At 36.3% G+C, this 26211-nt stretch overlaps 3 protein-coding genes across 4 annotated transcripts; 2 read left to right on the plus strand and 1 right to left on the minus strand.

Annotated features, from left to right (window-relative positions):
* The first annotated feature begins 462 nt into the window (after positions 1 to 462).
* Positions 463 to 1259, plus strand: LOC149025908 (photosystem I reaction center subunit psaK, chloroplastic-like). The gene is made up of 3 exons (XM_089146122.1): positions 463 to 636; positions 776 to 859; positions 950 to 1259. Exons 1-3 carry the CDS (start codon positions 529 to 531, stop codon positions 1178 to 1180), a joined length of 423 nt encoding a protein of 140 aa, XP_089002248.1. The 5' UTR covers positions 463 to 528; the 3' UTR covers positions 1181 to 1259.
* A 635-nt stretch (positions 1260 to 1894) lies between these two features.
* Positions 1895 to 3543, minus strand: LOC149025909 (major pollen allergen Ole e 10-like). The gene is made up of 4 exons (XM_089146121.1): positions 3352 to 3543; positions 2301 to 2639; positions 2164 to 2197; positions 1895 to 2065 (listed from the first exon to the last, which is right to left on the minus strand). Exons 1-4 carry the CDS (start codon positions 3404 to 3406, stop codon positions 1975 to 1977), a joined length of 519 nt encoding a protein of 172 aa, XP_089002247.1. The 5' UTR covers positions 3407 to 3543; the 3' UTR covers positions 1895 to 1974.
* A 6890-nt stretch (positions 3544 to 10433) lies between these two features.
* LOC149025910 (protein kinase PINOID-like) lies at positions 10434 to 13556 on the plus strand. 2 transcript variants are annotated; one of them, XM_089146124.1, is made up of 3 exons: positions 10434 to 11136; positions 11229 to 11734; positions 12389 to 13556. In XM_089146124.1, the coding sequence occupies exons 2-3, from the start codon at positions 11235 to 11237 to the stop codon at positions 13191 to 13193; spliced, it is 1305 nt and encodes a 434-aa protein (XP_089002250.1). In that variant the 5' UTR covers positions 10434 to 11136; positions 11229 to 11234; the 3' UTR covers positions 13194 to 13556. The 2 variants fall into 2 exon arrangements, with proteins under 2 accessions (XP_089002250.1, XP_089002249.1); XM_089146123.1 differs by having other exon boundaries at positions 10434 to 11734.
* Positions 13557 to 26211: the final 12655 nt, after the last annotated feature.

Consider the following 26211-nt stretch of genomic DNA (forward strand, 5'->3'; position numbering starts at 1 on the left):
AAATAAAAAAAAAGATTAAAAATTCATCCGTGGACCCCACCGGGGTGAGGATCGGGATTCCTATTTTACACCTTCGAAATAGACCTGCCCGATATTAATCTGATTGGATTTGAACCTGATTGACCAATCCTAAAACACAATAACAGATAGTTGGGTCCCACCCGTCAAAACCATTTCCTTACCTTCTTCCTTTCTTGACGAAAAGCAAGTAAATTTTCAAATTTTCATATAATTAATAACACCAAAATACAGATACTGGATGGAAGTTCTCACAACCTATTAAAAAAAAAAAAAAAAAAAAAAACCTTAGAATCCAAGATCTTATCCCATTGTGAATAGCCACTCAAACTCTGCCACCTCAGATCCAAGTATCTAAAAGCATCCAACCAAAGCATTTTGGAGCCACAAAAGTCTCATGTGGTTGTGATGTAATGCAAACCTGCCAGTGTTTTAAATCTCCTAAACCTCCCAAAAAGAAAAAGAGAAAAAACGTAGAGAAGTGATAAACTCAACTTTTTTGATCAGTCAATGGCAATGGCAGCTAAACTTGCATCCCCTTCACCTGTTATTACTTCCCTTCCCCAATTCAACGGGCTAAGAAGTTCCAAGATATCAAGTGGCCATGTGGAAAGCTTGGTGAGTTTCAACCTTCTTAGCTTCTCTGCTCTTGTATTAAATTTCTTCATTGATCTTTAATTTTCAGAGTTTCAATTTTACGGTTCTTCCCAATTGCTGATTTAATACCCAAACTTGATATACGTTTCTCATTGTGAAGGTGACATTTCAACCCATCAGAAGCAAGGGCAAAGGTGCTTTGGGTGCTCGCTGCGATGGCTTCATTGGTTCACCTACAAATTTGGTATTGAAATCTTGACATCACATAAATGATCAAAATTGATTATAATGCATTCCATATATTTGAAAAAATCCCTGTGCTTCTCTTGGACAGATAATGGTAACTACAACAAGCCTGATGTTATTTGCTGGAAGGTTTGGGTTGGCACCATCAGCAAACAGGAGGGCCACGGCAGGATTAAAGCTTGAGACAAGGGATTCTGGGCTACAAACAGGAGACCCAGCTGGTTTCACTCTTGCAGATACCTTGGCTTGTGGAACTGTAGGACATATGATTGGTGTTGGTATTGTCTTAGGTCTTAAGAACATTGGTTCCATCCCTTGATCATATGTATATTGCCTTATTTCCTGTTGTTACTTCCCCTACTCAAAAGGATTAATGCTACCCAATATTGGATTTCTTATTGGGGTTCTGCAGTCATTAAATTATTAAGACATATGGTTTGGTTCGGAAGGCTCAGAAGTCCAGAAGCAGAGAGGTACTCTCTGCTCTGTCTTAACTTTTGTAGAGTCTGTGACTCTCAGCCACATAGTCTCCATCGTCTCAGGGACTGATCCAAATATTTTGGTCTGATCGATTGAAGCAAAAGCAATGGAGCTTAACTTTTGCAGAAGAAAACACTGCCCCAGTCAGTGGATAGTGATATGAATTTGAAAACTGAAAACCCTAAATATGAATTGATCTCTCTCTCTCCATTTTTCTGACATTCTGTCTTTGCATTTGTGCCTTCCCATAAACCAATGTTAAAGAATTTTCCATCCAGAACGATTCGCCAGCAGTTTTACAGTCACCATTGTCAATACTTTTATTACAAAGCTTCTTCAAGGAAGTTTGAGCAATATAATCTCACTGCAGATTAGATGAAAAAGGAAATAGGGAGAAGACTGATTGATTGACTTCAACGGTGTTTTGATTGCTCTAAATGGTAAGCAAGAAATATTTGATAGCATAGATTCCAAGCCCAACAACTAAGAAAGGAATACCTTAGCATCATACAAATTTTGATTATCCCAATCTTGCCAGATTACATTTCTCCATAGCTCAAAAAGTCTTCTTTTTCTTCTTTTCCATCACATAAACAATTTGGTATGCACAGATTCAAGAATCTCATCTTTTCATTAGCTTCTCGTGAACAAAAGCAGCAATACCCCAAGCAGTTCCCACCATCTCAAGCTGTTTATGGAGACTGATTTAGCCAAAGATGTTAAACTGTAAAGTATACAAATCAAAAGTTGAGTTAGAATAATTAAACAAACAAGCTCTTGCTTCCAATCTCATATATAAATAAGCAAACTTGATCCACATACCTTTCTGCTGAAGTATACACACAGCTTCCATAACCTGAAATCACAAATTAGTGAATCAACTCTCTTTAACACCTATTGTTTGTTATCATGGTTCATTTATAACTCTAAACTGAAACAAGCTTGAGGGATGCACATACTTGGATCTCTCTTCACTACAATGGCTGTTCCCCCAAAATTACAAGAGATATCGGAATTTCCGTTTTGTTGGTAATAGTAGTTGAAGGCATATGAGGCATGTGACAAGAGTGTATCAGGTTCAAAACATGAGCCACCAGATTGGATGGGTTTACAATCAGCCTGCCCCTGTCCACAAGCCCAGTCTAAAGCGTTCTGCAAATCAACTGCTGAGACACCCGGCCGAGCAACACACCATGTAGTTCCATCAAGGAATGTGGTATTACCTTCTGGAGGGGAGTTGGTGGGGATTGGAATTATAGAATCTGCCTTTTCTTGCATTGCCCCTTCAATTGTGGAAACTGAATTTTGTATATTTAAGATAAAGAATGAGTATTAGGATATATGATTCTTAAAATCAGAAACTAGATTTGTTCTGTGAACAGGTAGAGGGATGAAGAAGGTCAGATTGGTTCAAGGGCCGACTTTCCTCTGCAACTTCAATTCATATGGGCTATTTTGCAGCCATTTTGGCGTACAAGTATTACTATGACTAGTAATAAAGAAGTTAATTTAACATTGGAAAGTCTATTAAGTATTAACAACTGAAGGGTAAAAGGTTCAAGGAGTTAAAGAGAGATTAATATTTCAGTTTGGCCGTAGTGTTTAAATGAAATGAAACCCTCTGAGAAAAGGCCAAGCATTTGTGATTGTTTCTTCATGTTTAATGGAAAAGAAAAAGAAAATAGGGGACTTAAACCTGGAAAATAAAAGAGAAAAAAACCTGGTTCAGATCAACCATGGGAGAAAAAAGATAAAAGAACCCATTTAGATCATTTATCTGGAAGCTTAGAAGAAGGTGGTTTCTTCCATTTTCATATGCTAGTCACTTAAGTCAGATAGTAACCAAAGTACAGAGGATTAAAGAATAAATAACAGAAACATGAACAACAAATGCTGTAAAACAGATGCATGAAGAGAAAGAAAAAAAACACAACAGAGCAAAATACATGAGAACAACAGCAAGGCATAAAAGAGTTTCAAAGAAAAGTGAAGGTAGCAAGATATCATTACCTAGATGACATTCCACCATTAGAAGAACCACAAGAACCAAACCTTTCTTTGTCATGACAGTTCAGTATCAAACCTGCCAAGCCTCTCTACTTCTAAAGCTACTGAAGAAGAACCTTCAAAGCCTCTTCTGTGACTCAACTCTGAACACCCTCCCAACTCTCCTTCTCTCTATAAAGTGATGACAAAACTGCTTTAAATTCCTGAATTTATAACTAGAGCTGGGTATTTGCAAAAATGGCTGTTACTTAACAGGGTGGACTATTTTTTGCACTTAAATGACACTTTTAGTATGCATTTGTGAGGAAGCTTACTGGTTGAGACAACCATAAATATAATTTAAATAAAAAATGGTGATTTATAGATGCTGGTACAAGTCAGTCCAGGGTTGACAGCTTTCGGTTTCATTCTGTCTTTATCCCTTGTTTCAACGCTTCATCTCCAATCCATCTCTATTCATTGACCAGCTTCTCGTTCAGTTTCTCATGATAATATTTTCTGGTTCATTTCACAGTTTAACCATTTATGCATTGCTCATAATCTTCTCATTGATGAACCCGGTTCATCAGATTGGTTCAACATTTCAGATGGGTGAGACACTAAGATATCCTTTAGACCGGAGAGTCAGACCATCCCAGAGTTTTCCTGGTCCAAATTCCTGGCTCGTGAGAAACACTAGTGGACATTCAGGTGAGGCTCAGATATGTTGTCTTTTAACTGTTTAAGTGAGATCACCTGTATGATCTCACTTTACCAAAAATAGAGATCACTGGTTTTGTAAAGATCACCTTAATATGGAGTGTTGATTAAGGCATACTTTATTCCTTAATTAACATAATATAATATAATTGAAAAAGGCAATCTTTGTTATTCTTAGATAACTGGGTTTGAAGTTTTGTATACCATCTTCCACGAACCTCTTCAAAGGGTTTTCTGGAACCCATATGAAAGACGTTTCCTCAAATGTTGTAAGATTCGTAGGGAGGAAGAAGGCAATGAAAAAATACGAAATTGAGTTATAATGCATACCAAACACAACTTAAGATCTCTCCATGAAACTAATCAAAGTATGGTTTTGTGATTGTGGGCTGACATCAAATGGGCCTTGGGTCCTTTGGAGGCCTAAATGCAACTTTAGGCCCAGTTAGCACAGCTTTGTCGTGTTGGCCTATTCCGTTGCATAACTGGACTGACAAGATTCGTTTTCCATGTATTCTTTTCAGTCCATTTTGAGTAATTTTGCTTGGTAAACGTGCATGACAATCAAATGAGATTTTAGACCATCAGATTCGAAATCTCAGTCGAAATTTAATTTCAACCGTTGAATTTGAATGGCTGAGATTGAAATTTTGACCAAAATTTCAATATAACGGCTCGAAATGCTTTGCTTAACCTTCTTGCACATTTATGAAGCAAAGTACCATTTTGAGACTAAAGTGGGATTGAGCCTGCAAATTTGGGCCAAGGTTGGGACCTCTAGGCCTAGGTGAGGGCAAACCTTGGGGTTTGAACAGATTCCTCACCCACAACAAAATAGACATTCTCTCTTTTTCGAAAAAAAAGAGGGTATTTTTGTACCAAATTAGCATATTCCCCTGCTTTCCTGCTTATAGGATCCAAATCATCTGTGTCCGGTCAAGTCGTGTGTCTGTGCATCTAGCTATTGGATGTCCTTCCTATAAAAGTACTCTATACAAGAGCATATTGCCTTAGTTTCCTTTTAGGATCTAAATCCTATGTGTTTGGGGTAGAGCATGCGTTTGTGCGTCAGACCATTAGATGTCCTGCATGTGATTTGATACCACAGGTCACGACCATGGCATCCAACTGCACGGACACACGCCCTGCCCAGACATAGAGGACCTCCTTGCTTGCTTCAATCAAACTTGGTACTTTTTAAGTGTTTTGGTCGAAAAATTCCCTGTAGCCAAACATGTTCTTATCTTCTTCCTCGTAACTTCTTGCTGAGATAGTTGCAGTCATGGAGACATGTGGTGCTGTTTGCCATGTCAATAATAAATCAAAGGATTCCTCATCTAGAAAACCTGAAAAGACAACCACCAAATTAAATATTTCCAACGCTGCTCAATTGTCATCTCATCTATACATTTCCATATCATGGAGGAACTGGTCTGGAGAAAACTCTACATATATCACTGTTCTGATTATTCATGTGACTCCAAATCCCACTTCCACCAAGAAAATTGTTCCCATCTTCAATTTCTTAATTCAAATCTAAGTAACTAATCTCTTTCGATAAACCTCGATCATATTCTATATTTGCTTCGAAGTTTACTTTAAGGACGGTAATAATAGCCAAATATCTAGATTTCCTTCTGTAGTATCTATTTTGTAGATGGGGTGACTTCTCTCCTATGGTGTAGTATTACTCGACTTTGTTCTGTTCAATCTCTTTGTATTTCTTAATGTTTATAACGATGAATATAAGGACACTATTGATTTGAGTTAAGATGCTCACTTATCATAATCGAAATATTTATGGGTCTTCTTCTTCTTTTAGTAAACATGGATCTCTAGGTCTTCTTGTATACTATTTTGAGTTGGTCTAGGTTTTAGTGTCAAATGTGTTATTATATTGAAAAGACTTAAAATACACATGTATCAAGTAAACATGTCTTATATTATTTAGGTTAAACGGGAGAAAGGTTTTCTCAATATGACATATTTTGTCCGTTTGTCTCCCTATCAGAACAGCGCGAATATTGGCTTGGGTGTCTTCTTTTCCAACTTTTTTCATGAAATTGAAAAGTTATTCTCTATAATTTATTTTCTCTTTACCATAAACCATTACGTGGACTTGTTAAATCCAACGAAATGGGATTTCTTGGTTGTGTAAGAGAGACATATGTTTTTAAAGAATTCTCTTCTTGGAAATCCAATTCTCATGGAAATCGGGGCTAAAATGCATTTTAGATGCCTAGAAACAAATCTTAGAGAATATCTTATTATGGTTAGTGGATTTTATTATTATTACTGTCTTTGTGATTATGAATAGATGCTTCTTCTACGTCTTTCACCTGATAACCTTGGAATGCATGGATTTATCTTGAATTTATTGGACAACATGTTTATAATTACTTGAGAAATTCAATTGATTAGTGAGACAGTGTTGATTGATTTAAGTGTTTGTTTACTTATAGCCTTTCTAGTGCCTATAAACCAAACTCAATGGTTAACTTTTCTAAAGCATATTAGAATTATAAGAGACCCACCTAGTGTCTCTCATCAATCCCTTGTTTTGGGTCTTCCTCTGCTACTTTTCCTTTGTCCTTTGCCTTTTTTAAGGAAATCACTAACAAAACAACCCTTCCCATATGAACTACTTTTCAAACTGAGGTGACTTCATAACAACCTTAGGTCTTAGGTCTTGCCTAACTTTCAACAAAGGGAGAGTCCTAGTCCTAGGTTCTAGGTTAAGTTAAAATAGTAGTCTCCATGGGATGGTTCATTTCTGGGTAGACCTTCTATATATGCCCATTTCAGCAATTTCTATTTAGAGGTTGGATAGTCTATTCATTAGGATAGAATTTGTGCTTCATGTATACCTCTTCACCACACATTAAGAGGGGTCTACACTTAGGGTGTCAATTGGTACGGTTTCGGTAATTTAATACGGTACCAACTTTGAATACAAAAAATCAAAACCGTACCGTATCAAATTTATAGGGTACATTACGGTTTCGGTATTTGCAAAAACGGTTTGGTACAGTTTTAGTATTAAAGCAGTATGTGAAAACCGTTTAAACATGGTATCTAGTGTGGTACAATTTTAGTACGAATGAACCCATGCCACTTTTGTTATTAGTTCATTAAGATTCTAATGAAATTGCAATCAAACAATCGATATAATCTGATATTAATTATTAGCAGAGACAAAACAAGTAAATCTAAGATGAGTGAAAGACGAAACGAAAAATTGAAACATGGAATTAGGGATATGGTAAAGTGTTTTAATTGTAAAATTACATGTATATTCTTTAATTTGGAACTATACCAATTAAGTACGGTTTTGGTATATACTGACGGTATGAGTACCTAAAACATGAACCATACCGAAGAAATTCGGTTTCGGTACGTATCGTACCGAATTTTGAACGGTGTGGTTTTAAATAGCGCGATTTGGTACGATTAAAAACACTGACTTCTATCTTGACAGATAGAAAATTCAGACTTTGCTTATTGTGGATAAGGTATTGTAACATAATTGATTTCAAAAACACTGAAATCATAGAGAATATTTTTATCAGATTCATGAAGGAATCATTTATATATATGACTTTAGTTAGATTGTAGAAGCCTATAGTACTGATGGTATTTGAAGTCGTATTAACCAAACAATGACTCCAAGTGGAAAAGTATCTAGCAGTAGCAGATGCATGCAAATGATATGAGCCTGGGAGAATTCAAGGTTGAAATGATTTCATTCAAGGTGGCAACATAATTGAACGTATGAAATAATCATGGATAAAAAAAGGAAAAGGAAAAGTAAAACCATTTTGTTATAAAATAATAGAGATGGTACCGGTAATTATTTACATACAGTAAAACTAATTTATCTCTTCTTTTTCTTTTCTTTTTTGGTCCAATACTAATTTATCTCTTGTTATAATAATATCATGTATCGCTTTTAATATTCTATAGTTCATAATTAGTGTGCTAAAAAGATTTACTTTTGAAAGTTAAGTGCTAAAACAGATAGTCAAAGTTCCAACCTAACTATTTAGCTAATCAATACTGCAAACAGTATACCAAGTTTTGCCACAGCCATTTGTATTTTCACTAAACTTATACAAATAGTTTAACAAAAGTAAGTCAATGGTTTGACTTTGTAGGCCAACCTTTAATGGTGTTGTTAAATATGGGTGAAGATAATTAACTATGTCATCATCCCAAAATTTTACCGATATGAGAAGCTTCCAAAATGGAAAAAGTAGATATTAATTCTTTGTTTTGTTTTGAAGTATATAAATTTTGTTTTATTATTGTGTTTGGATAAGGGTAGAGATGCGTGCTTTCCTAATATTTCTCTACCAAATAATAGGGATAGGGATAGGGATAGGTACAAAGTGTTGCCGATATGGCGATATATCGCCCCGGTTTTTGGGGGCGACACGACTCTCCCTAGCGACACGACATATACAAAATGTTGACGATATATTGCGAAGAGTTGATTTTTTGGTGATATTGCCAAATTTAATAGAATTTAATTCGGTTTTTCATTCAATTTTTGTCAAAGTGACGTAAGACCTCTACAGGCTCCGAGGATGCTGCCTCCACACCCCCGCCGGAGCGGCCTCCTCGGACCTCCGTGTCTATTGGCAACAGAATGTGAAGCACGAGTCATACTCAACATGATTGTATGATGAATTGTAGATTTTAATACTTCTCTTCAACAGTTGTGTATTTGTATTATTTTTGCATGTTTACATTAGTTTATATGAATTTTCTAAACTTCCAATTTTGCGCGCATATAGCCTGGCATGTGCCAAATCATAAACTTTAGATTAGGTGACGTTTTAAGTCAAAATAATGCTCTCAGTGTATTTATTGTCTCAAATTAGACTACACAACAAAATTAAAGTCAAAACAACTATAAATACTCCATGAGGGGTCGAATTTTCATCAATACTCCTGCCAAAAGTCTCCGATATATATGTCACCGTGTCAGTGGTGTCGCCAGCCACCGCCACAGCAACATTTTCCAACATTTCAAACCTTGCCTATAAGTGCTAATAAAATGATAGAATTCAGCGGAACTCATGTGGGCTCCATCTTTATATGTCATGTCGTGATGGACGATACATACTTCTACCATGACGGATAAAAAAATCAAACGCTTGTTTTTTTTTCTTTTTTCAGTGTAAATTCAATAACTTTGAATGGTAGATTTTAAAACATATAAATGAATTTTTTTGATAAATGCAAATGAGTGATGATTAAACACCTAAATTTGGATGATTTCAAGTGTCCCATGTGTTCGTCTCTATTTTTTTTATGTTTCTTTTCAAAAGGTAATATATTATTAAATACAAATTAATAATAAATACATACTTTTGGGTATGAGTCTTGGATCGAACAAGCAAAATCCTTAAATAAGGAAGAATTTGCCTAACTTTTGTTTGAGAGAGAGGTCACTAGCCCCTAATGCATGGCTACAATTGATGTACTTTATGCTGCCTTTTCACGAGACAAACATAGGCCAACACTCCCTCTAGGTCCTTTTCCCATCTCATCCACATTACTAAAACATCCAAAGAAACACACAAGAAAATAATTCACTCTAAAGTAGGATTCTCCAATGTTTTGTACCTTTCAATTGGATCCCTTCTTCCCTCATACATAAAAAACTGTACCCACATCAACCCTAACAGTGATGCATCATTTTCTTTCATCCATGTGGGCATGTCATGCATGGTCAGTTTGGTCGGGTCAAGTGAGTTGAAATTTTCTACCTTCATGGGTAGAAGACTGTGTTTTCGTCTATCTTTGGTCTATCTTATCAATCGTGTTAACAATGAAGGGCCAGAGTCCTAAAAAATATCAAAAGTGTGTTCAGTTGGCAATTATCAATTCCTCCTAACGAAGAGAAGAGGTAATGATTTGATCCTCCTTCCAAGCAAGTTAATAGGAAACCCCTTCAAGGGAAAAAAGAAAAAAGAAAAAAGAAAAAATAAAGAAATTCCAATGTTAAGTTCTTAAAGAAGGAAAATCCCTAGATGCCATATTCCGAAAAAATAAAACCCTAGATGCCATAGGTACCGTCTTGTATGCACAATTTGAGAGAAGTTCTGATGAATCTGAACCGCTCGTAACACGTGAAACACACCACACGATAAATGTGGCACGTGCACATTCACGTCACCGAAGGAGAGAAGGCTTGTAAGCTCGGAGCAACTAGCTAGCTAGCTGCCACTAATGCACGAGCGAGGGATTATCACGTGTCAAACGGGCTATGGTTTTAACTAGCTTGTACTCCCTCCCAGGCAAATAAATAATTAAGGCTCGTACTCTGACCGTATAAATACCTTATCATCGTCTTTATTCTAACAGAGAGGAGGAGCAGCCAGAGAAAACGAAAGCTGGCTATTTTGTTCGCTCGCAACTGATCTCGAAAACAAAGTGAGAGAGCGAAATGGAGTGAGTATCAGAAACCCTAAAATTGTCTGCTTCGTTGCAGAGGAAAAGCTGTAATTCCTCGTGAGGATGAGCTAGACTATACGAAATACATTTTGGTGATGGCTGTGGCGATTAAATCGGTGTTGTAATGGACAAACTGACCTAGTTTTTGAGTCTTTGATGGTTCGTTTTCTGTAAACGGATCTTCATTTTGTTTCATTGGTGGAGATGCGAATTTTACTTCTGAGTAACGATTCCTTGCTTTTGTTTTAGAATCGTTGCTGTTATCTTTTGGCTTTTATTGTGGTTTTTTCTCCTTAATTCGTGTACTGTCGCGATCTTCTGGATATTTTTGTTTTTAATTCGTTTCTTTTCTGATTCGAGAACCAAAGAATGGTGAAATCCTCTGTTTCCAGACATTCTACAGACTGTCGTCTTCTCTGGTTTTCTTGTGTTCGAGTCTTGGAGCTTAGGATGGTCTTTTATTCTACTAACTTGGTTTGTTTTCTTGACCGGTAGTTAGGTCTCTCACTGTGTTCTCGAAAGGAAAAAGAGAAAGGCGATGCTTAGTGTAATTATGAAACAAGTTTCAGAAAAGCTCTGTAGGGGTAACCGCTCCCTTCGATTCTAGAATCTAGATAGCGTAGAAAGGTTTGTTCATAGTCTTCTTCATTCCTAAAATGTTCGAGTTTCTACCCGAGTCAGATTGTGAGAACGGTTCTGAAACTCTTAATTCTGGTCAGAGCTCGATGAGCAGCGAGAGTTGCAGCAGCTTAGGTCGTCTTTCGTTTGATGCTCTTGAAGTCCCTCCCAAGACGAGTTCTCAGTCTCCTAAATTGAAGCCCCATAGGTCATCCGATTCTGCCTGGAAAGCCATACGCTTAGCTTCTTCTGGACTAAAAGACGGCTTGAACTATAGAGATTTCAAGCTTGTTCGTCGTATTGGAAGCGGAGACCTTGGGCATGTTTATCTCTGCCGTCTTAGGAGCTCCTGTTCCGGTGAGGGAAGTTGTTTTTTTGCCATGAAAGTTGTGGACAGGGAAGCACTTGCATTAAAGAAAAAAATTGACAGGTCTGAGACAGAGAAAAGAATTCTGAAGATGCTGGATCATCCATTCTTGCCGACTCTTTACGCTCAATTTGATGCTTCACATTACTCTTGCGTAGTGATGGAGTACTGCTGTGGTGGTGATTTGCATACTCTCAGACACAGACAGCCTGGAAAATGTTTCTCATTGAACTCCGCAAGGTACGTTAATGGGGAATAGACATTTCATCAATCTTCGATAAAATTTCCCAAGTGTTTTTGTGTATTTGTTTTACGCTTACTCTTGACGTTTCTGTTCCTGGTTCCTATGAATATTGAAAAGATACGTCGTCTCCTGCTTCATTTAGTACGGGGCTCAGACATTTTATTAGAAGTTCGAAAAAAGCTGCATTCTTTAGCAGTGAAAAACGTCAAACAAACCATGTTTTTTTTTCTTTTTCTTTTCTTTTTTTTTGGGGGGCATTTTGAAAGAAATTATATCACATTTTCTACTGTTATAGGTTAGTAAACTGTAAACTGTAAAAGACGAATTTTACCTTCGACTTGGCTTCTGGCTTTTCTTTGTATTGCATTCTGAAAAACCATCTTTCCCAATTAATCAATCGTGCAGACTGTGTGTCTGCTTCATGATATGATGGTCTGCAATCTGCATTAATTGAAGGTCGAAAGACTCGAAACTGCTCTCTGTATTTCTCTGTCTTTATACATCGATTCATTTATTATTTGCTCAGATTTTACCGCTGAAATATTTTGCTATAGTATAATTGCAGATTTTCCGTCATTATGGTTGTATATTCTTCTGAGCCAACTCGGATGAGTCAAAGTATTGATTCCGGTTCGGATTGTTTGTTCCAGGTTTTACGCGGCGGAAGTTCTCGTAGCCTTGGAATATCTTCACATGCTGGGAATTGTTTACAGAGACCTAAAGCCCGAGAATGTCTTGGTCAGATCGGACGGTCATATAATGCTCACCGATTTCGATCTCTCGCTCTGCTCTGATGCAATCCCAGCCGTCGAGTTTCATGATCCTTGTCCTGACCCCACCTCAGTTTCTGAACTTCCGTCAAGCAGCAGCAGCAGCAGTCTACGAAAAGTTTCCTTACTCGGTTGCTTCCGCAGCTTTAATTTCCGGCCACGGAAGGTACGGACGGTGGCCACAACCCGGCAGTTCGTTGCAGAGCCGGTGACCGCCCGGTCATGCTCATTCGTTGGAACCCACGAGTACGTCTCACCAGAAGTTGCCGCCGGTAAGTCACACGGAAATGCTGTGGACTGGTGGGCCCTTGGGATCTTCATCTACGAGCTGATCTACGGCCGTACGCCTTTCTCCGGTGGGAACAATGAAATTACACTGCGAAACATTGTGAAACAGCCAGTGCATTTCCCGACGGGATCGCCGTCAAGTGGGTCAGAAATGTATGCTCGCGATCTGATTGCAAGGTTGCTGGTCAAAGATCCTGCTCAGAGGCTCGGGTCAAAGAGAGGTGCCTCAGAGGTGAAGACACATCCCTTCTTTAAGGGAGTAAACTTTGCTCTTATACGGTCGTCAACGCCACCGGCAATTCCTGATTCCCGGCAGTCTAGGCCTACGTCGTCATCTGAATCGTGTAGGTTTACGACGAAATCGAAGACGATGACGACAGCTTTTGACTTCTTTTGAGGTGCTCGAATGGGCACGGGGCTTGGTGTCGTTCCGCCAGGTGGCATCATCGTAGCCTTGTAAATTTAGCAATTTTTTTCTTTTTAAAGTATTTAATCTTTTCTTTTGGCAAGTATTTAATCCGCCATATGTAGTAGCAAAAGGCCGCACTGAATATTTGATGAAGGGACATGATTGCCCTCCTGTGCCGGGCGTGGCACAACATCTGACTCTTTGGGAAGGTTAGGATTTAGATTGGCCTGTTTTGTCAAATCCCTCGATTCAAAATTTGCAACTGTTTGATTGTAAAATATTGTTAGAATTATGAAATTTAGGGGATTTACTTTTGGCTAAAAATGTGAATTAAGTTATTCATTAATATCGAGTGCCTTTAGTATAAAATGGATGAAATTTACATCAGATGGACAATCCAATGGAACCCTACGAACTTCGATAGATTTGAGCTAATCAAACAATTAACTTTTTGAACCATGAATTCAATTTCATTTCGTTTCAAATCCTTGGATTCATGTAACTAAATAGACCCCAGACCCCCCTCCCCCAACCCAAAAAATCCTACTTACAACCTTTATATGAAAACAAACATATATTCATTGAACCCAAAGAAATATAAGACTTCCTCAAATAGAGAAGCCACGTATTTCATGATAGTAAAGTCATCGTTTGTTACATCTAACTTGTAGAGTAATGTCGCTTGGAACTAATTCATAGAGAAAATGGTGATAGTGAGCAACCTTGTTGATCAATAAACTGTCTTCAACAATCAAGCCATCAAGGTAGTAATCAAAAGCAACATTACCCCAGTATTGAGGCTAAGAAAGGCTATGGACTGAGTAATCGCAAAAGTAGTAGAGAATAAGCAATTGACAGTTTGAGCGAATTATGTTTGGGTATAAATAGCAAATCCGTCAACGCAGTTGTTCTAGTGGTGAACCAACACCTTTTAGTGAAGAGGTCGTGGGTTTGACTTTTGTTGAGCTATATTAATATTCTCATCCCCTGACTTAATAAAATCCCTTTGTACAAAAAAAAAAAAAAAAAAAAAAAAAAAAAAGAAAAAGAAAAGAAAGAAAGAAAGAAGTAAAACCTGATTTTTGTAGACCATTGCATCCTCGACTTCGCCATTTCCTTGGGAGGATTCGTCAAGTCTTCGTCTTTAAGCTTTCACAGATTTCAATGTCAAGCCCCCCATCCATTCCAAGTTGGGTTATTTGAAAGTGATGAACCTAGTTCAATTGCCAGTTCAATATCAGATCGGATCTCTTGGTGAAAAATGTTATAATTGTAATCATTACAAGAATGCAACGATTTGCATTCTTTTTTTTTTTTAGGGGTTGGGGTGGGGCTAAAGACAATAAAATTGAGTTTAGATGCAAGATAATACGAGCAAGTGAGTTTCTTATAGGTAACATACTTGATTTATACAATAGGCTTCGTGTTTGACTTGGGACTTGGAGACACCTTCACTATATTATTTGACTATCGGGATATAGAATCTTGAATTTGCTGTTCCAAATCAAAAAGATGTTTTGATCCAAAAGTCAAGATTTTACCCGACTCAGCTACTGTCCACAGTCATCTCCTCTCTAAGGCATGTTTAAGTAAGATATGGTCGTTGACTTTGACTAATGGTTTCCATTTACGACTGACACGTTTCATCTCCAACTGAAAATAATAATCAAACAGAAGAACTCGAAACCATGCGACTTCATCACCGCCGTTTAAAATAATCTTTTATCAAGCGATGACGATGAGGGTGACGATGGTTAATTACCGAAAACATCTTTTGTATTTTAATCAAGGAATCTAGCAGAGAAGGAACAAAGGAACAAAGAAATAAAGAGAAGCCCTGTTAAATGGTTGATACCGAAGCGAGCTTGTCTAGGCTCAAGGTTGCAACGAAGGTCTTGACCCCAAAAACAAACGTTGCAAATTTGCAATGAAGGAAGAAATAATGTTTTAAAAACTCCATACGTGTGTAACGGTCCATAATATTTAGAGAGAGAGAGAACATTGGCTCTGGGGGGAAGAGATGGAAACGGGAGCACATGCAGCCGTGCACTTTGCACGTAACCACCTGCCAACCGGCACCCACACCAGCTCTCTTTAAAGTGATGTCCCCCCGAACCCACACCCTCTTTAACTGACACATAACATACGTTGCACCACATGTCTCCCCTAGGCACTACGCAGTGTGTTTTAAATATTGGAGGGCCCACTTATGAGTATCCAATAAAATTAATTAAAAATCAAACCAAACCTATGAGGTGACAGAAAAACATAAGAAAAGTACATGTTTTTATTTATTTATTTATAGGAGTGATTCAGAGTTTTCGATTATCGTTTTTAAATAATGCAAAGTGAGTCGGAATTCATGATAGAAGTTTGTGCTCCTCTCATATCTCAGTAGCACACAATAAGAAAACAGTAGCACACTATAAGAAAACAAAAAGGTAAGTGATCGTCAATGCAGGGTTGACAGAGTAGTAAAATCCACACTTCTTAATAGAAAAATCATGGATTTGACTCTTAAAAAATAGAAGATAGAAAAAGGAAAACTATTGAGGAGTTTAAAGAAAGATGATGGATTCATTATGATTGTAAATTGCCCTACTTAGTATGTGGGTTTTTGCCCCCTAAGGGTCTTTCTTATCTTGGGAAGTAGTTAATGTGTCTATGAGTTGGAGTTGGGAATTTGATTTCTCCATCGATGGGAGGGAAAAGTTTCAGATATGATCGATATTGGGGTTTTCTCATCAATCAATGCATGCCAATCAAAATTAAATTAAGCTAATACAGTGTTTAATGTTGACTCGGTGCCTAAATGAAGACATGTTTCACACTTATCAGTAACATATACAGTACTTCTTGCCATCAAAACAAGGACCCAAACGGGAAAGGAATCTATCCAGAAATAGTTTCTAACCAGCAGTACCGTACCTAAATATCTTTATTTTACAGAAAATGTTTTCATTTGCCTTCCATTATAAGGTATTATTTTATTGGCCCTATGGATTTATAATGCTTATTGTTAAAGATCCCTTTACCTTCTACCCACAAAAAAAAATAAAAATTTACTAAGTACATTACATCATTTGAATAATGGGCAGATTTGCTCAATTGCTAAGACCAACATCTTTAGAAGAGGTCTTGGATTCGACCTTTGCTGATATTTTATGTAATGTGTTCATTTCTTGTATGTAAAAAACTCTGTTGTATATATAAAAATAAAACTTAAAAATATATTTATTGACTATTATTTTTTTTAATAGTACAAAACATTTTTTAGTGGATTCTTGGATCAAGTCAGAAAGAAACATACGAACTAGTTGAGATGAAGGTAATAGTTGTAGAGAGGGTCAGAGGTCTAAGGAGGAATTTCCTCTAGACCTAAGAGGGGTCTGAGGGAAGGGTTGTTGTTTAGATGGAATTAGATTCTAGTAGATGGGAGTAGACCTAGTTGACCTACATAGAATCATGTTTGGAAGCAACTTTTCAAATGAAATTTAGGGGATTAGCGAAGTTATGGTCCTTGATTCGATGGATTCCTGGTCCACCTTTAGCTTTAGGGTTATAGCTATCTCCCCAAGCTGATGGAGTGGACAAAGCAAACTTTGCCCTTCGGTATATGAAAGTGCCTCTATAGCTATGATGGTGGCTTTGACCAGTGATTGAGAAAACACCGCACCAATAAAGACAAGAAGGTTAGAAGACTTATTTAATGAGGACCCCCTTTCCTCAAGAGACAAGAACTTTCCCTACCAAAGCTAAACCTTATTTCTATGCTGTTTGGTAATCCATTCAAATTAAAAATCAATTGAATCACCTCAGTGTCCTTTTCAATTCAATTCAATTACTTCAACCAATTGGCCATCAATTATTGCTTGAGTTAGAGCTTAAGAATTTGTGTATTTTGGGCTGCTTCATTATGTAAAACATGACTTAGCTAAGCCTCTAATAGGAATTTTCGTTTGTTGTTATTTGGTATCTCGTGTGGTTCTCGAATTATGATACTTGGAATTTTTAAGAACTAACGATTGTGATTTTGTCTGTCTTATAATTGTAGTTGTTGAATCTTAAAAATATCATGTTTTGCTACATGCATAAAGTCTGCCGGACAATAAACAAAGACTCATCTCATCAAAATCAAGGAGTTTTTATTGCAACTTTTGAACCATTCACCAAAATATATTGTGAGTTTTAGTTAAATGAAAGATAATGACAATTATATCTTGTGGTACTGGATGGTGCGGATAGAGAGTGTTGGATTGGATCTGGTTGACACCCAAGAAGCTGGAGAGGATTCTGAAGAAGCAAGGCTAGCTTCACTGTAACTATTGAGGAGTTTAAAGAAGGATGATGGGCTCATTATGATTGTAAATTGCCCTAGTTAGTTATGGGGTTTTGCCCTCTAAGGGTCTTTCTTATCCTGGGAAGTAGTTAATGTGTCTATGATTTGGACTTCGATGGGAGTGAAAAGTTTCAGATATGATCGATATTGGGGTTCTCACATAAATCAATGCGTGTAGATTAAAATTAAATTAAGCTAATACAGTGTTTAATGTTGACTTAGTGCCTTGATGAAGACATGTTTCACACTAATCAGTAACATATACAGTACTTCTTGTCACCAAAACGGAAAGGAATCAGGAATCTATCCAGAAATAAACACAAAGCTAATGAGTACAGATGTCCAGATGAAGATAAACGTTCATTCTACAGTGTGGTCAGCAGTGAAAATATGTTGAGACAGGTTGATAAGCCATAATAATGTTGTAGCGTAATCGAAGGGTTTGACATTGATTTGTCCTAATATGGCACTCAATTGTAGGAGTTCAGCTGCTGGTGTGGTCGGTCATTTCATCTTGGTGATGGAGTTTGCCAGATTTTGACAGTTGCTCCAAATGGTTATAACCTGAATTCATTTGGCTTGTGCGGCTCGCATTCCTTTAGGGCCTGTTTGGTTACATGAGTCTGGAGATTTCAAATATCTAGAGATTTCAAATATATAGACTTCAAATCTATGGAGTTATAATTTATAAAATTAAGTGTTTGGTTGTGGAATGAAATCTGTGAATTCATCCTAAAAATTTATTTGATCGACATGATTTTTGTGAATGTACAATTGTATAGCTTTTTTGAAATCTCTGGATTTCACCCCTTACCCATAAATCTATAGATTCACCTTTTTACACTAAAAACGTGAATCTGTAGATTTCATGAATCTAGAGATTTTTACAACCAAACGGGTATAATTCTCAGATTCATGAATCCAGAGATTTGAAATCTCTAGATTCATGTAACCAAACAGGCCCTTAAGTGATCTGGCAATTATGCCTTTGTTCGCATCCTCTTCATTGTTAAATATTGCAACCGCCCTTTTCCACTGCATATTTGTATTGATCAGGCCCTAGCTACATCCAACTTCCCACTACAAATATCTTTATTTTACATTGAGTGTTTTCATTTGCCTTCCCTTACAATCCTGCTTCCATTTGTAAGGTATCATTGTTCAAGAACCCTTTACCTTCTACCCAAAAAAAAAAAAGAAAAAAAAACTTTTACCTCTTTTTGTATATTTCTTATTCTAAGAATTTCCCTCTTTATACAAAATACTCTATGGATTATGTGACTCATTTTTTTATTCAAAATATCTACTTTTATTTATATTTAATTCTAGTTTTATCCACAAATTATATATATAGGAGATGGAAATATTATATACGTTATTTGCAAGGTTGAAATTATGACCTCTTAACTAAGAGGTATGTATGGGTCAGTTGATCAACTCTGCACATATTAAAATCACTCTATAGCAAGATACTAATACTTTAAACATTAGAAAGAACGAAATTCTATTAATCCATCTAGCTTCTCTCCATGAAAAAGAAAAATTCAGATAGAATGTTAAAAGTTGGTTCCTAACTCCGTGTTGGAGAGCTAATCCTCTATAAAAATAATGTCTCCATTCCTTATATATATATATATATATATATATATATATATATATATATATATATATATATATATATATTTTTTTTTTTTTGAATAAAAATGATAAAAAGGATTTCATCCAACATAAAGATGCATACCTTATTTTGACAAAAAAAAGAAAAAAAGAAAAAATATCAATGCAGGGTTTGTAGAGTGGTAAGATCCATATTTCTCAGTGGAGAGGTCATGAGTTTGACCATTGCGACAAAACTCTGGCCGTGAGGATGTAATCGAATGTGCCAACAATCTAGTCCGGATGAACCTTAGATTAGGGGTATAAATGGATAACCGAAATTTGCTTCTGAATTTATATCCGCATCCGTTTAGGGGTATTCGAATCCATTCGATTACTAATAGGATGCGGATATGGTATACCCCTTTCTTACCGATTATTAACCGTCCGATAAAATTATCCGATTAAGTTACTTATTTAGATTTACTTTTTATGTTTATAAAATTTTTACCTATGATATGTGACTATTTTTCTAGATTTTTACTAAAATAGCTATCAAAATTGATAAATTTTTAAATTTCAAACCTACCCCTCACAAATAAAATGGTAAAGATATAAACAGGTAGTCAAAAACTTGTATTTGATCGGTATTCAAGCTCATTTAGAAGAATCTACTTATAAAAATAACTATCTGATTATCACCGAATTCGACTGAATCCGTTTGAAAATCGATAGGATATTATCCGAATCTGTCCAAATATAATAAAATGTGGATATGCTATTATCTCTATCCGATCTGAATCTGGTCCGTTTACACCCCAACATTAGATACCCAAAATTTTTTTTTTAATAAATGCAGTGCTCAGGATCTATGTACATTAATTAGATCTTTAAAGCATCTAATGGAAAGGGGCCGCGAAATCGTGCATGTAAATGCCGAAGACTGTGGTGGAAAGTTATGAGCACCCGAATCATTAATGAAGATCTTTTTTTGGGGTAGAAATCATTAATGACGACTTTACTCAGAAGGGAAAGAAAAAAAAAATCATTAAATGGGAAAATGAGATGCAACATACATGTGAGCTGCGAGCCAGGATAACTTTCCCTTTAAGGAGAGGTGTGTTCATTTTTCATGTTTCTTTGTTACATAAAAAAAACAGTGAGATTCACGTGGGACTCATTATGATCTTATCTAACTCATTTTGTCAGTATTCATAGGTAGACCATACTTTTATTGTATGGTAAAGAAACGTGAGCGTTAAGGATGCTAAAAAAAACCAAACTATATATTGTGCTGAGGCATTTCACAATTTGGAGTCATAGATCCAGAGTGCGCAGCGATCAAGAAGCCAATTTTCTTTGTTGGTCATTTTGCAACAGTGAGGATGATGAGACATCAAGGAGGCCGTTTTCTTTTCTCCTTTGCCTTTACCTTTGTCATGTTCTTGATATTGATGCCTCTAATCGCAGCACAGCCTGCTCAGACCTGCCTCATTTGCATCAGATGCATAATTATGAACCCTATAGCGCCTTACTTATGTCTTAGAGACTGTTTAGTGTGCCTTGGATCTCCTTTGTTTTCTCCTCCTCCTTCCTCTACCCCAACCCCTCCCCCTACGCTTACCCCTCCCCCTCCTCTGCCAACCCCTCCAACCCCTACCCCTCCTTTGCCAACCCCTCCCCCTCCTCTGACCCTCGCGAAATCTGCTCCTCCTACCTTGAACCAAACCCCTTCTCCTGCTTTTCCTACCATTACCTTTCCTTTTAAGACAAATCCAACTTTCAATTGCATCATTAGCTGTGCCAGATCCTCGTGCATCAATTACATCAATGGTATGCTCTTCATCTTTCTCTCTATTTCTCTCTATTTCTCTCTTTTTTCCCTTCAAATTGTATGTTGACATTGTGAGCTATTTTGTATTGCAGATGATGGGAAATTTGAAGGATGTGTTACTTCGTGTTCCAAAAGCTGCAGCAACAACTAGGGCAATCTATTATAGAGAGAAATTCCATATGTTGTAATAAAAATCCTCCAATACCATATGAGGAACTATGATATTAGAAGGAAACCTTGATCCTGAAAGAGGTTTACTTAAATTAATAAAATGTGTTTTGGAACTTTTCTAGCAACTGGTAAAGCATTTTATTCACCTTCTTTTGTTCTCAACTGTTTTTGATGATCGTAATGGGCTTTGGGTAGCCTATGTATTCTTTACAAGTTACAAGATGTCATTAAAAGGAGCTCGATCCATGAAAAAAAATGAAAAAAGAAAGAAAGCGGAGTGTTCAAAAATTTGGTTGAGCCGCATACACACAAAAAATTACATATGATTTATCAATTTACCATCAATGTTAAATTATAAAAATATCCTCCCATGAAATTTAAAGAGAGAAAATTACTAAAATATACCATATCCAACTCTTAGATAACATATTTAAAGTGTCTGGGGTGGTTAATTGGTACCAAGGCAGAACATCTTGCGGCTGGACACACAGACGTTAGACGTACGCTCTACCCAGATGCAGAGGATCTACATGCATCATCTAAATGTTGGGCAACATAATAGCATGGAGTGTCCTACACTAGATGATCAAAATCCTTGAAAATACATCCATTAATCGTTGGGTATTGATTATTGATATTGGGGTTTTCACATCAATCAATGCATGCCAATTAAAATTAAATTAAGCTAATACAGTGTTTAATGTTGAGTCAGTGCCTAGATGAAGACATGTTTCACACTAATCGGTAACATATACAGTACTTCTTGTCTTGGCCCAAACGGGAAAGGAATCTTTATTTTACATAAAATGTTTTCATTTGCCTTCCATTGTAAGGTATCATTTTATTAGACCCTATGGATTTATAATACTTATTGTTCAAGAACTCTTTACCTTCTACCAAAAAAAATAAAAATTTTACCTTTTTTTTTATATTTCTTATTCTAAGAGTTTCCTTCTTTATACAAAACACTCTTAGGATTATGTGATTCATTTTTTTACTCGAAATGTATATTTTTATTTATATTTAATTCTAGTTTTATGCACAAATTACATATGTTTTTTATTTTTAAAACAAATAATTTTATATATAGCTGATGCAAATATTACATACGCTGTTTGTAAGGGTTGAAACTATGACCTCTTAACTAAGAGATATGTATGGATCTTATTAGTCGATCAACCCTACATTGACATATTAAAATCACCCTATCGCGAGATAAAATTCTATTAATGTATCTAGCTTCTCTCCGTAAAAAAGAAAAATTCAGATAGAATGTCAAAAGTTGGTTCCTAACTCCATATTAGAGAGCTAGATCCTCTATCTAATTGACTATAAATTGAACAAATCGATTGGGACCACAAATGCCATTATGGCTTGAAATAGATTAGGTATCAGGAGTGGGTAGGTTGGAGTTTGAATCCACTTTTTTTTTGGTAAACAACAATCTTATTCAAAGCGGGCGGGAGGTGGGGGTGAACATAATGCCACCAACTACTTAGTGGAAATCGACCATTCTTTCTGGCCCGAAATCGAAAGGGCCTTCCTGACTAAGAGATCTGCTATTACATTAGAACTCCTAGGAATAAAGGCAGGAATACAATGGTGAAAATTATCCATCAGATAGTGAATATCTTGGATCAAGGGTTCCACTGTCATGGGGGGTTGAATCCATTTGAACCATCATAATTTTTGTGAAAATAATACTCTAATTGATGAAGTACAAAGAAGACATATTTTTACATGTAATCTCAATTTCAAATTCTCTATTCTCACGAATATAGGTGGGAAATTTTTTTTCACCTTTCATTGGGTATAACCGTATAAGTCATCTTGTGTGTTAGTTTTTAACATACCCCCAAGTCATCTTGTATCTTAACTCTATAGGGATGAATCTCGTAACCATAAAAGTTAAAGATCCATTCACAGCTTTAACCATATGGGCAGAGAATCTTTAATGCAGAACCTTTCAGATTGTTTTCTGTTAAATGCTGTTCGCAACTCAGAATTTCTTTTAACAATTTTGAAAAATGACCGTTAAGTTATTTTACTGAGTACATGACATCATTTGAATACTGGGCAGGGGTTTTTTTGTTTTTGGTGCTGGTGTGATTTTAATATTGGAAATGTAATGCCGTCTGCAATGGTCGAACCCAAGATCTCTCTACTGAGAAGTATGAATTTTTACCACTCAACCAATATTGCATTGGCTATACTGGGCAGGTTTGCTCGATTGCTAAGACCAACATCTCGTGAAGAGGTCGTGGATTTGACCTTTACGTATATTTTATGTAATGTCTTCATTACTTGTATATAAAAAACTCTCTTGTATTTATAAAAAAAAAAAATCTTAAAAATATATTTATTGATTTTTTAAAAAAGAGAAATCTTTTTGGTAGTATAAATTTTTTTTTTGGGAGTAAAGTAAAAGTGATAGAAAAGATCTCATCCAACATAAACATGCAAACCTCCTTTTTGAATAAAATAAAATGCAAAGGCCACGATTTAGGTACATTAATTAGATCCTTTAACCATCTAATGGAAAGGGGCCGTGAAATCGTGCATGTAAATGCCGAAGGATGTGGTGGAAATTTATGAGCAACCGTATCTTTAATAATGAATTTACTCATAGGAAAGAAGAAGAAAAAAGATCATTAATGGAAAATGAGAAACAACACATATGTGAGCTGTGGGTCTGGATAACTTTTCCTCTGGGGAGAGGTATGTGCATATTTCATGTTTTTTTTTTACATAAAAAACGGTGAGATTCACGTGGTACTCATTATGATTCAATCTGATTCATTTTGTTAGTATTCATAGGTAGGCCTTACCTTTATTGTATGGTAAAAAAACGTGAACGTTAGCCAAACCAAACTATATATTGGGCTGAGGCATTTCACAATCTGGAATCATAGATCCAGAGTGGGCAGTGATCAAGAAGGCAATTTTCTTTGTTGGTTATTTTGCAACACTGAGGAAGATGAGACATCAAGGAGGCAATTTTCTTTTCTCCTTTGTCGTTACCTTTGTCATGTTTTTGTTATTGATGCCTCTAATCGCAGCACAACCGGCTCAGACCTGCCTCATTTGCATAAGATGCATAATAATGAACCCTATAGCGCCTTACTTATGTCTTAGAGAATGTTTAGTGTGTCTTGGATCTCCTTTGTTTTCTCCTCCTCCTTCCTCTACCCCAACCCCTCCCCTTGCGCTTACCCCTCCCCCTCCTCTACCAACCCCTCCTCTGCCAACCCCTCCCCCTCCTCTGACCCTCGCGAAATCTGCTCCTCCTACCTTGAACCCAACCCCTTCTCCTGCTTTCCCTACCATTACCCTTCCTTTTAAGACAAATCCAAATTTCAATTGCATCATTAGCTGTGCCAGATCCTCGTGCATCAATTACGTCAATGGTATGCTCTGCATCTTTCTCTCTATTTCTCTCTTTTTTCCCTTCAATTTGTATGTTGACATTGTGAGCTATTTTGTATTGCAGATGATGGGAAATTTGAAGGATGTGTTACTTCTTGTACCAAAAGCTGCAGCAACAACTAGGGCAATCTGTCATAGAGACAAATTCCATATGTTGTAATAAAAATCCTCCAATACCATATGAGGAACTATAATATTAGAAGGAAACCTTGATCCTGAAAAAGGTTTACTTAAATTAATAAAATGGGTTTTGGAATTTATCTAGCAACTGATGAAGCATTTTATTCACCTTCTTTTGTTCTCAACTGTTTTTTATGATCATAATGGGCTTTGTGTCAAGGTTTAAAGTATCGGTATCGAGTATCGTATCGGTCATGTGATTTTAAGAGATATATCATCCCGTATCGAGTATTGTATAGTTCTGACAAATGTATCTTAGTGCAATTCAATAAAGAGACGTATCGACATGTATCGTATCGGTTGTGTCAAATATAGATACGTATCGGCTAGTATTGTATGGTATCGTGAGATACTTTAAACCTTGCTTTGGGTAGCCTATATATTCTTATAAGTTACAAGACATCATCCAAAGGAGCTCAATGCATGAAAAAAAAAGGAAAAAAGAAAGAAAGCGGAGTGTAATTTGGTTGAGTCACTTACATGGAAAAAATTACATATGACTTATAATTTAATGATTGGGGTCAATGCCCAATTTACCCCCAATGTTAAATTATCAAAATACCCTGCTATGAAATTTAAAGAGAGAAAATTACTAAAATATCGTTGTTTTTCGTACCATATCAAACCGTTACGTGACTTAATTAAAGTGCCTGGGTGGGTTGATTGGTACCAAGGCAGGGCATCTTGTGCTGGACACACAGACGTATGCTCTACCTAGATGTAGAGATTTGAGTGCATCATCTGAACGCAACATAATAGCATGGAGTGTCCTACACTACATGATCAAAATCCTTGAAAATATATCCATTGACGTTGGGTATTAACTATTGAGAATGTAATCGCCAAAATGTTGTGTTGGAAATTTATAATGGAGACCTTTACCCGAAAAAAGGGGAAATTTTTAATGCCACTGTCTAAGGTACCCCACAAAATTAATGTCACTTCTTAAGTTATCCAACTTATCATTTAAACCCCTTATACGGTGAAAATATATCAAAAGACACCCTTTGTTGTCAGGAAATCATAGTTTTTTTTTTCTTCTTTAGTATACCAAGAAATCATAGTTAACTGCTAATATAAGCAAGTTAAATTTTTTAAAATGATGACAATAACCTTGAACAAAAACTTATTGCTTGACTAATTTCTTGCTCTCACTACAATCTATGACTTCTTCCACTCCCAATTATAAATCCTCATAGAGTATGAAATATGACTCATAGATAGTGGTCTTAAAGATGTAAGAGTTATATTGAAAATCGATAAATAAAAACTATTGAGTCTAACATCGTTAGCAATAGACTATTGAGACTAACAACGTTAGCAATAGATAGCTGATTGATAAATTGAATAATTGAAGAAGTGGTATTAATTTTAGGAGATAACTCACGGGGTGGGACTGAAAATTTTCCGAAAATAAAAAGAACCATTAATAGTGGAAACTTTACCCCAAAAAAAGAAAA

This window comes from Hakea prostrata, chromosome 2 (genome assembly GCF_041222555.1).
Source record: "Hakea prostrata isolate BN-2017 chromosome 2, UWA_Hpros_2, whole genome shotgun sequence".
Taxonomy (NCBI): Eukaryota; Viridiplantae; Streptophyta; class Magnoliopsida; order Proteales; family Proteaceae; genus Hakea; species Hakea prostrata.

Coding starts and splice junctions, on each gene's coding strand:
- LOC149025910 (XM_089146123.1), top strand. CDS start 11,166: ATGTTCGAGTTTCTACCCGAGTCAGATTGTGAGAACGGTTCTGAAACT. Junction 11,735..12,388: donor TTCTCATTGAACTCCGCAAG/GTACGTTAATGG, acceptor TGTTTGTTCCAG/GTTTTACGCGGCGGAAGTTC.
- LOC149025909 (XM_089146121.1), bottom strand. CDS start 3,406: ATGACAAAGAAAGGTTTGGTTCTTGTGGTTCTTCTAATGGTGGAATGT. Junction 2,640..3,351: donor AATGGTGGAATGTCATCTAG/GTAATGATATCT, acceptor TACAAAATTCAG/TTTCCACAATTGAAGGGGCA. Junction 2,066..2,163: donor GTGTATACTTCAGCAGAAAG/GTATGTGGATCA, acceptor TATACTTTACAG/TTTAACATCTTTGGCTAAAT.
- LOC149025908 (XM_089146122.1), top strand. CDS start 529: ATGGCAATGGCAGCTAAACTTGCATCCCCTTCACCTGTTATTACTTCC. Junction 637..775: donor GTGGCCATGTGGAAAGCTTG/GTGAGTTTCAAC, acceptor CTCATTGTGAAG/GTGACATTTCAACCCATCAG. Junction 860..949: donor TTGGTTCACCTACAAATTTG/GTATTGAAATCT, acceptor TCTCTTGGACAG/ATAATGGTAACTACAACAAG.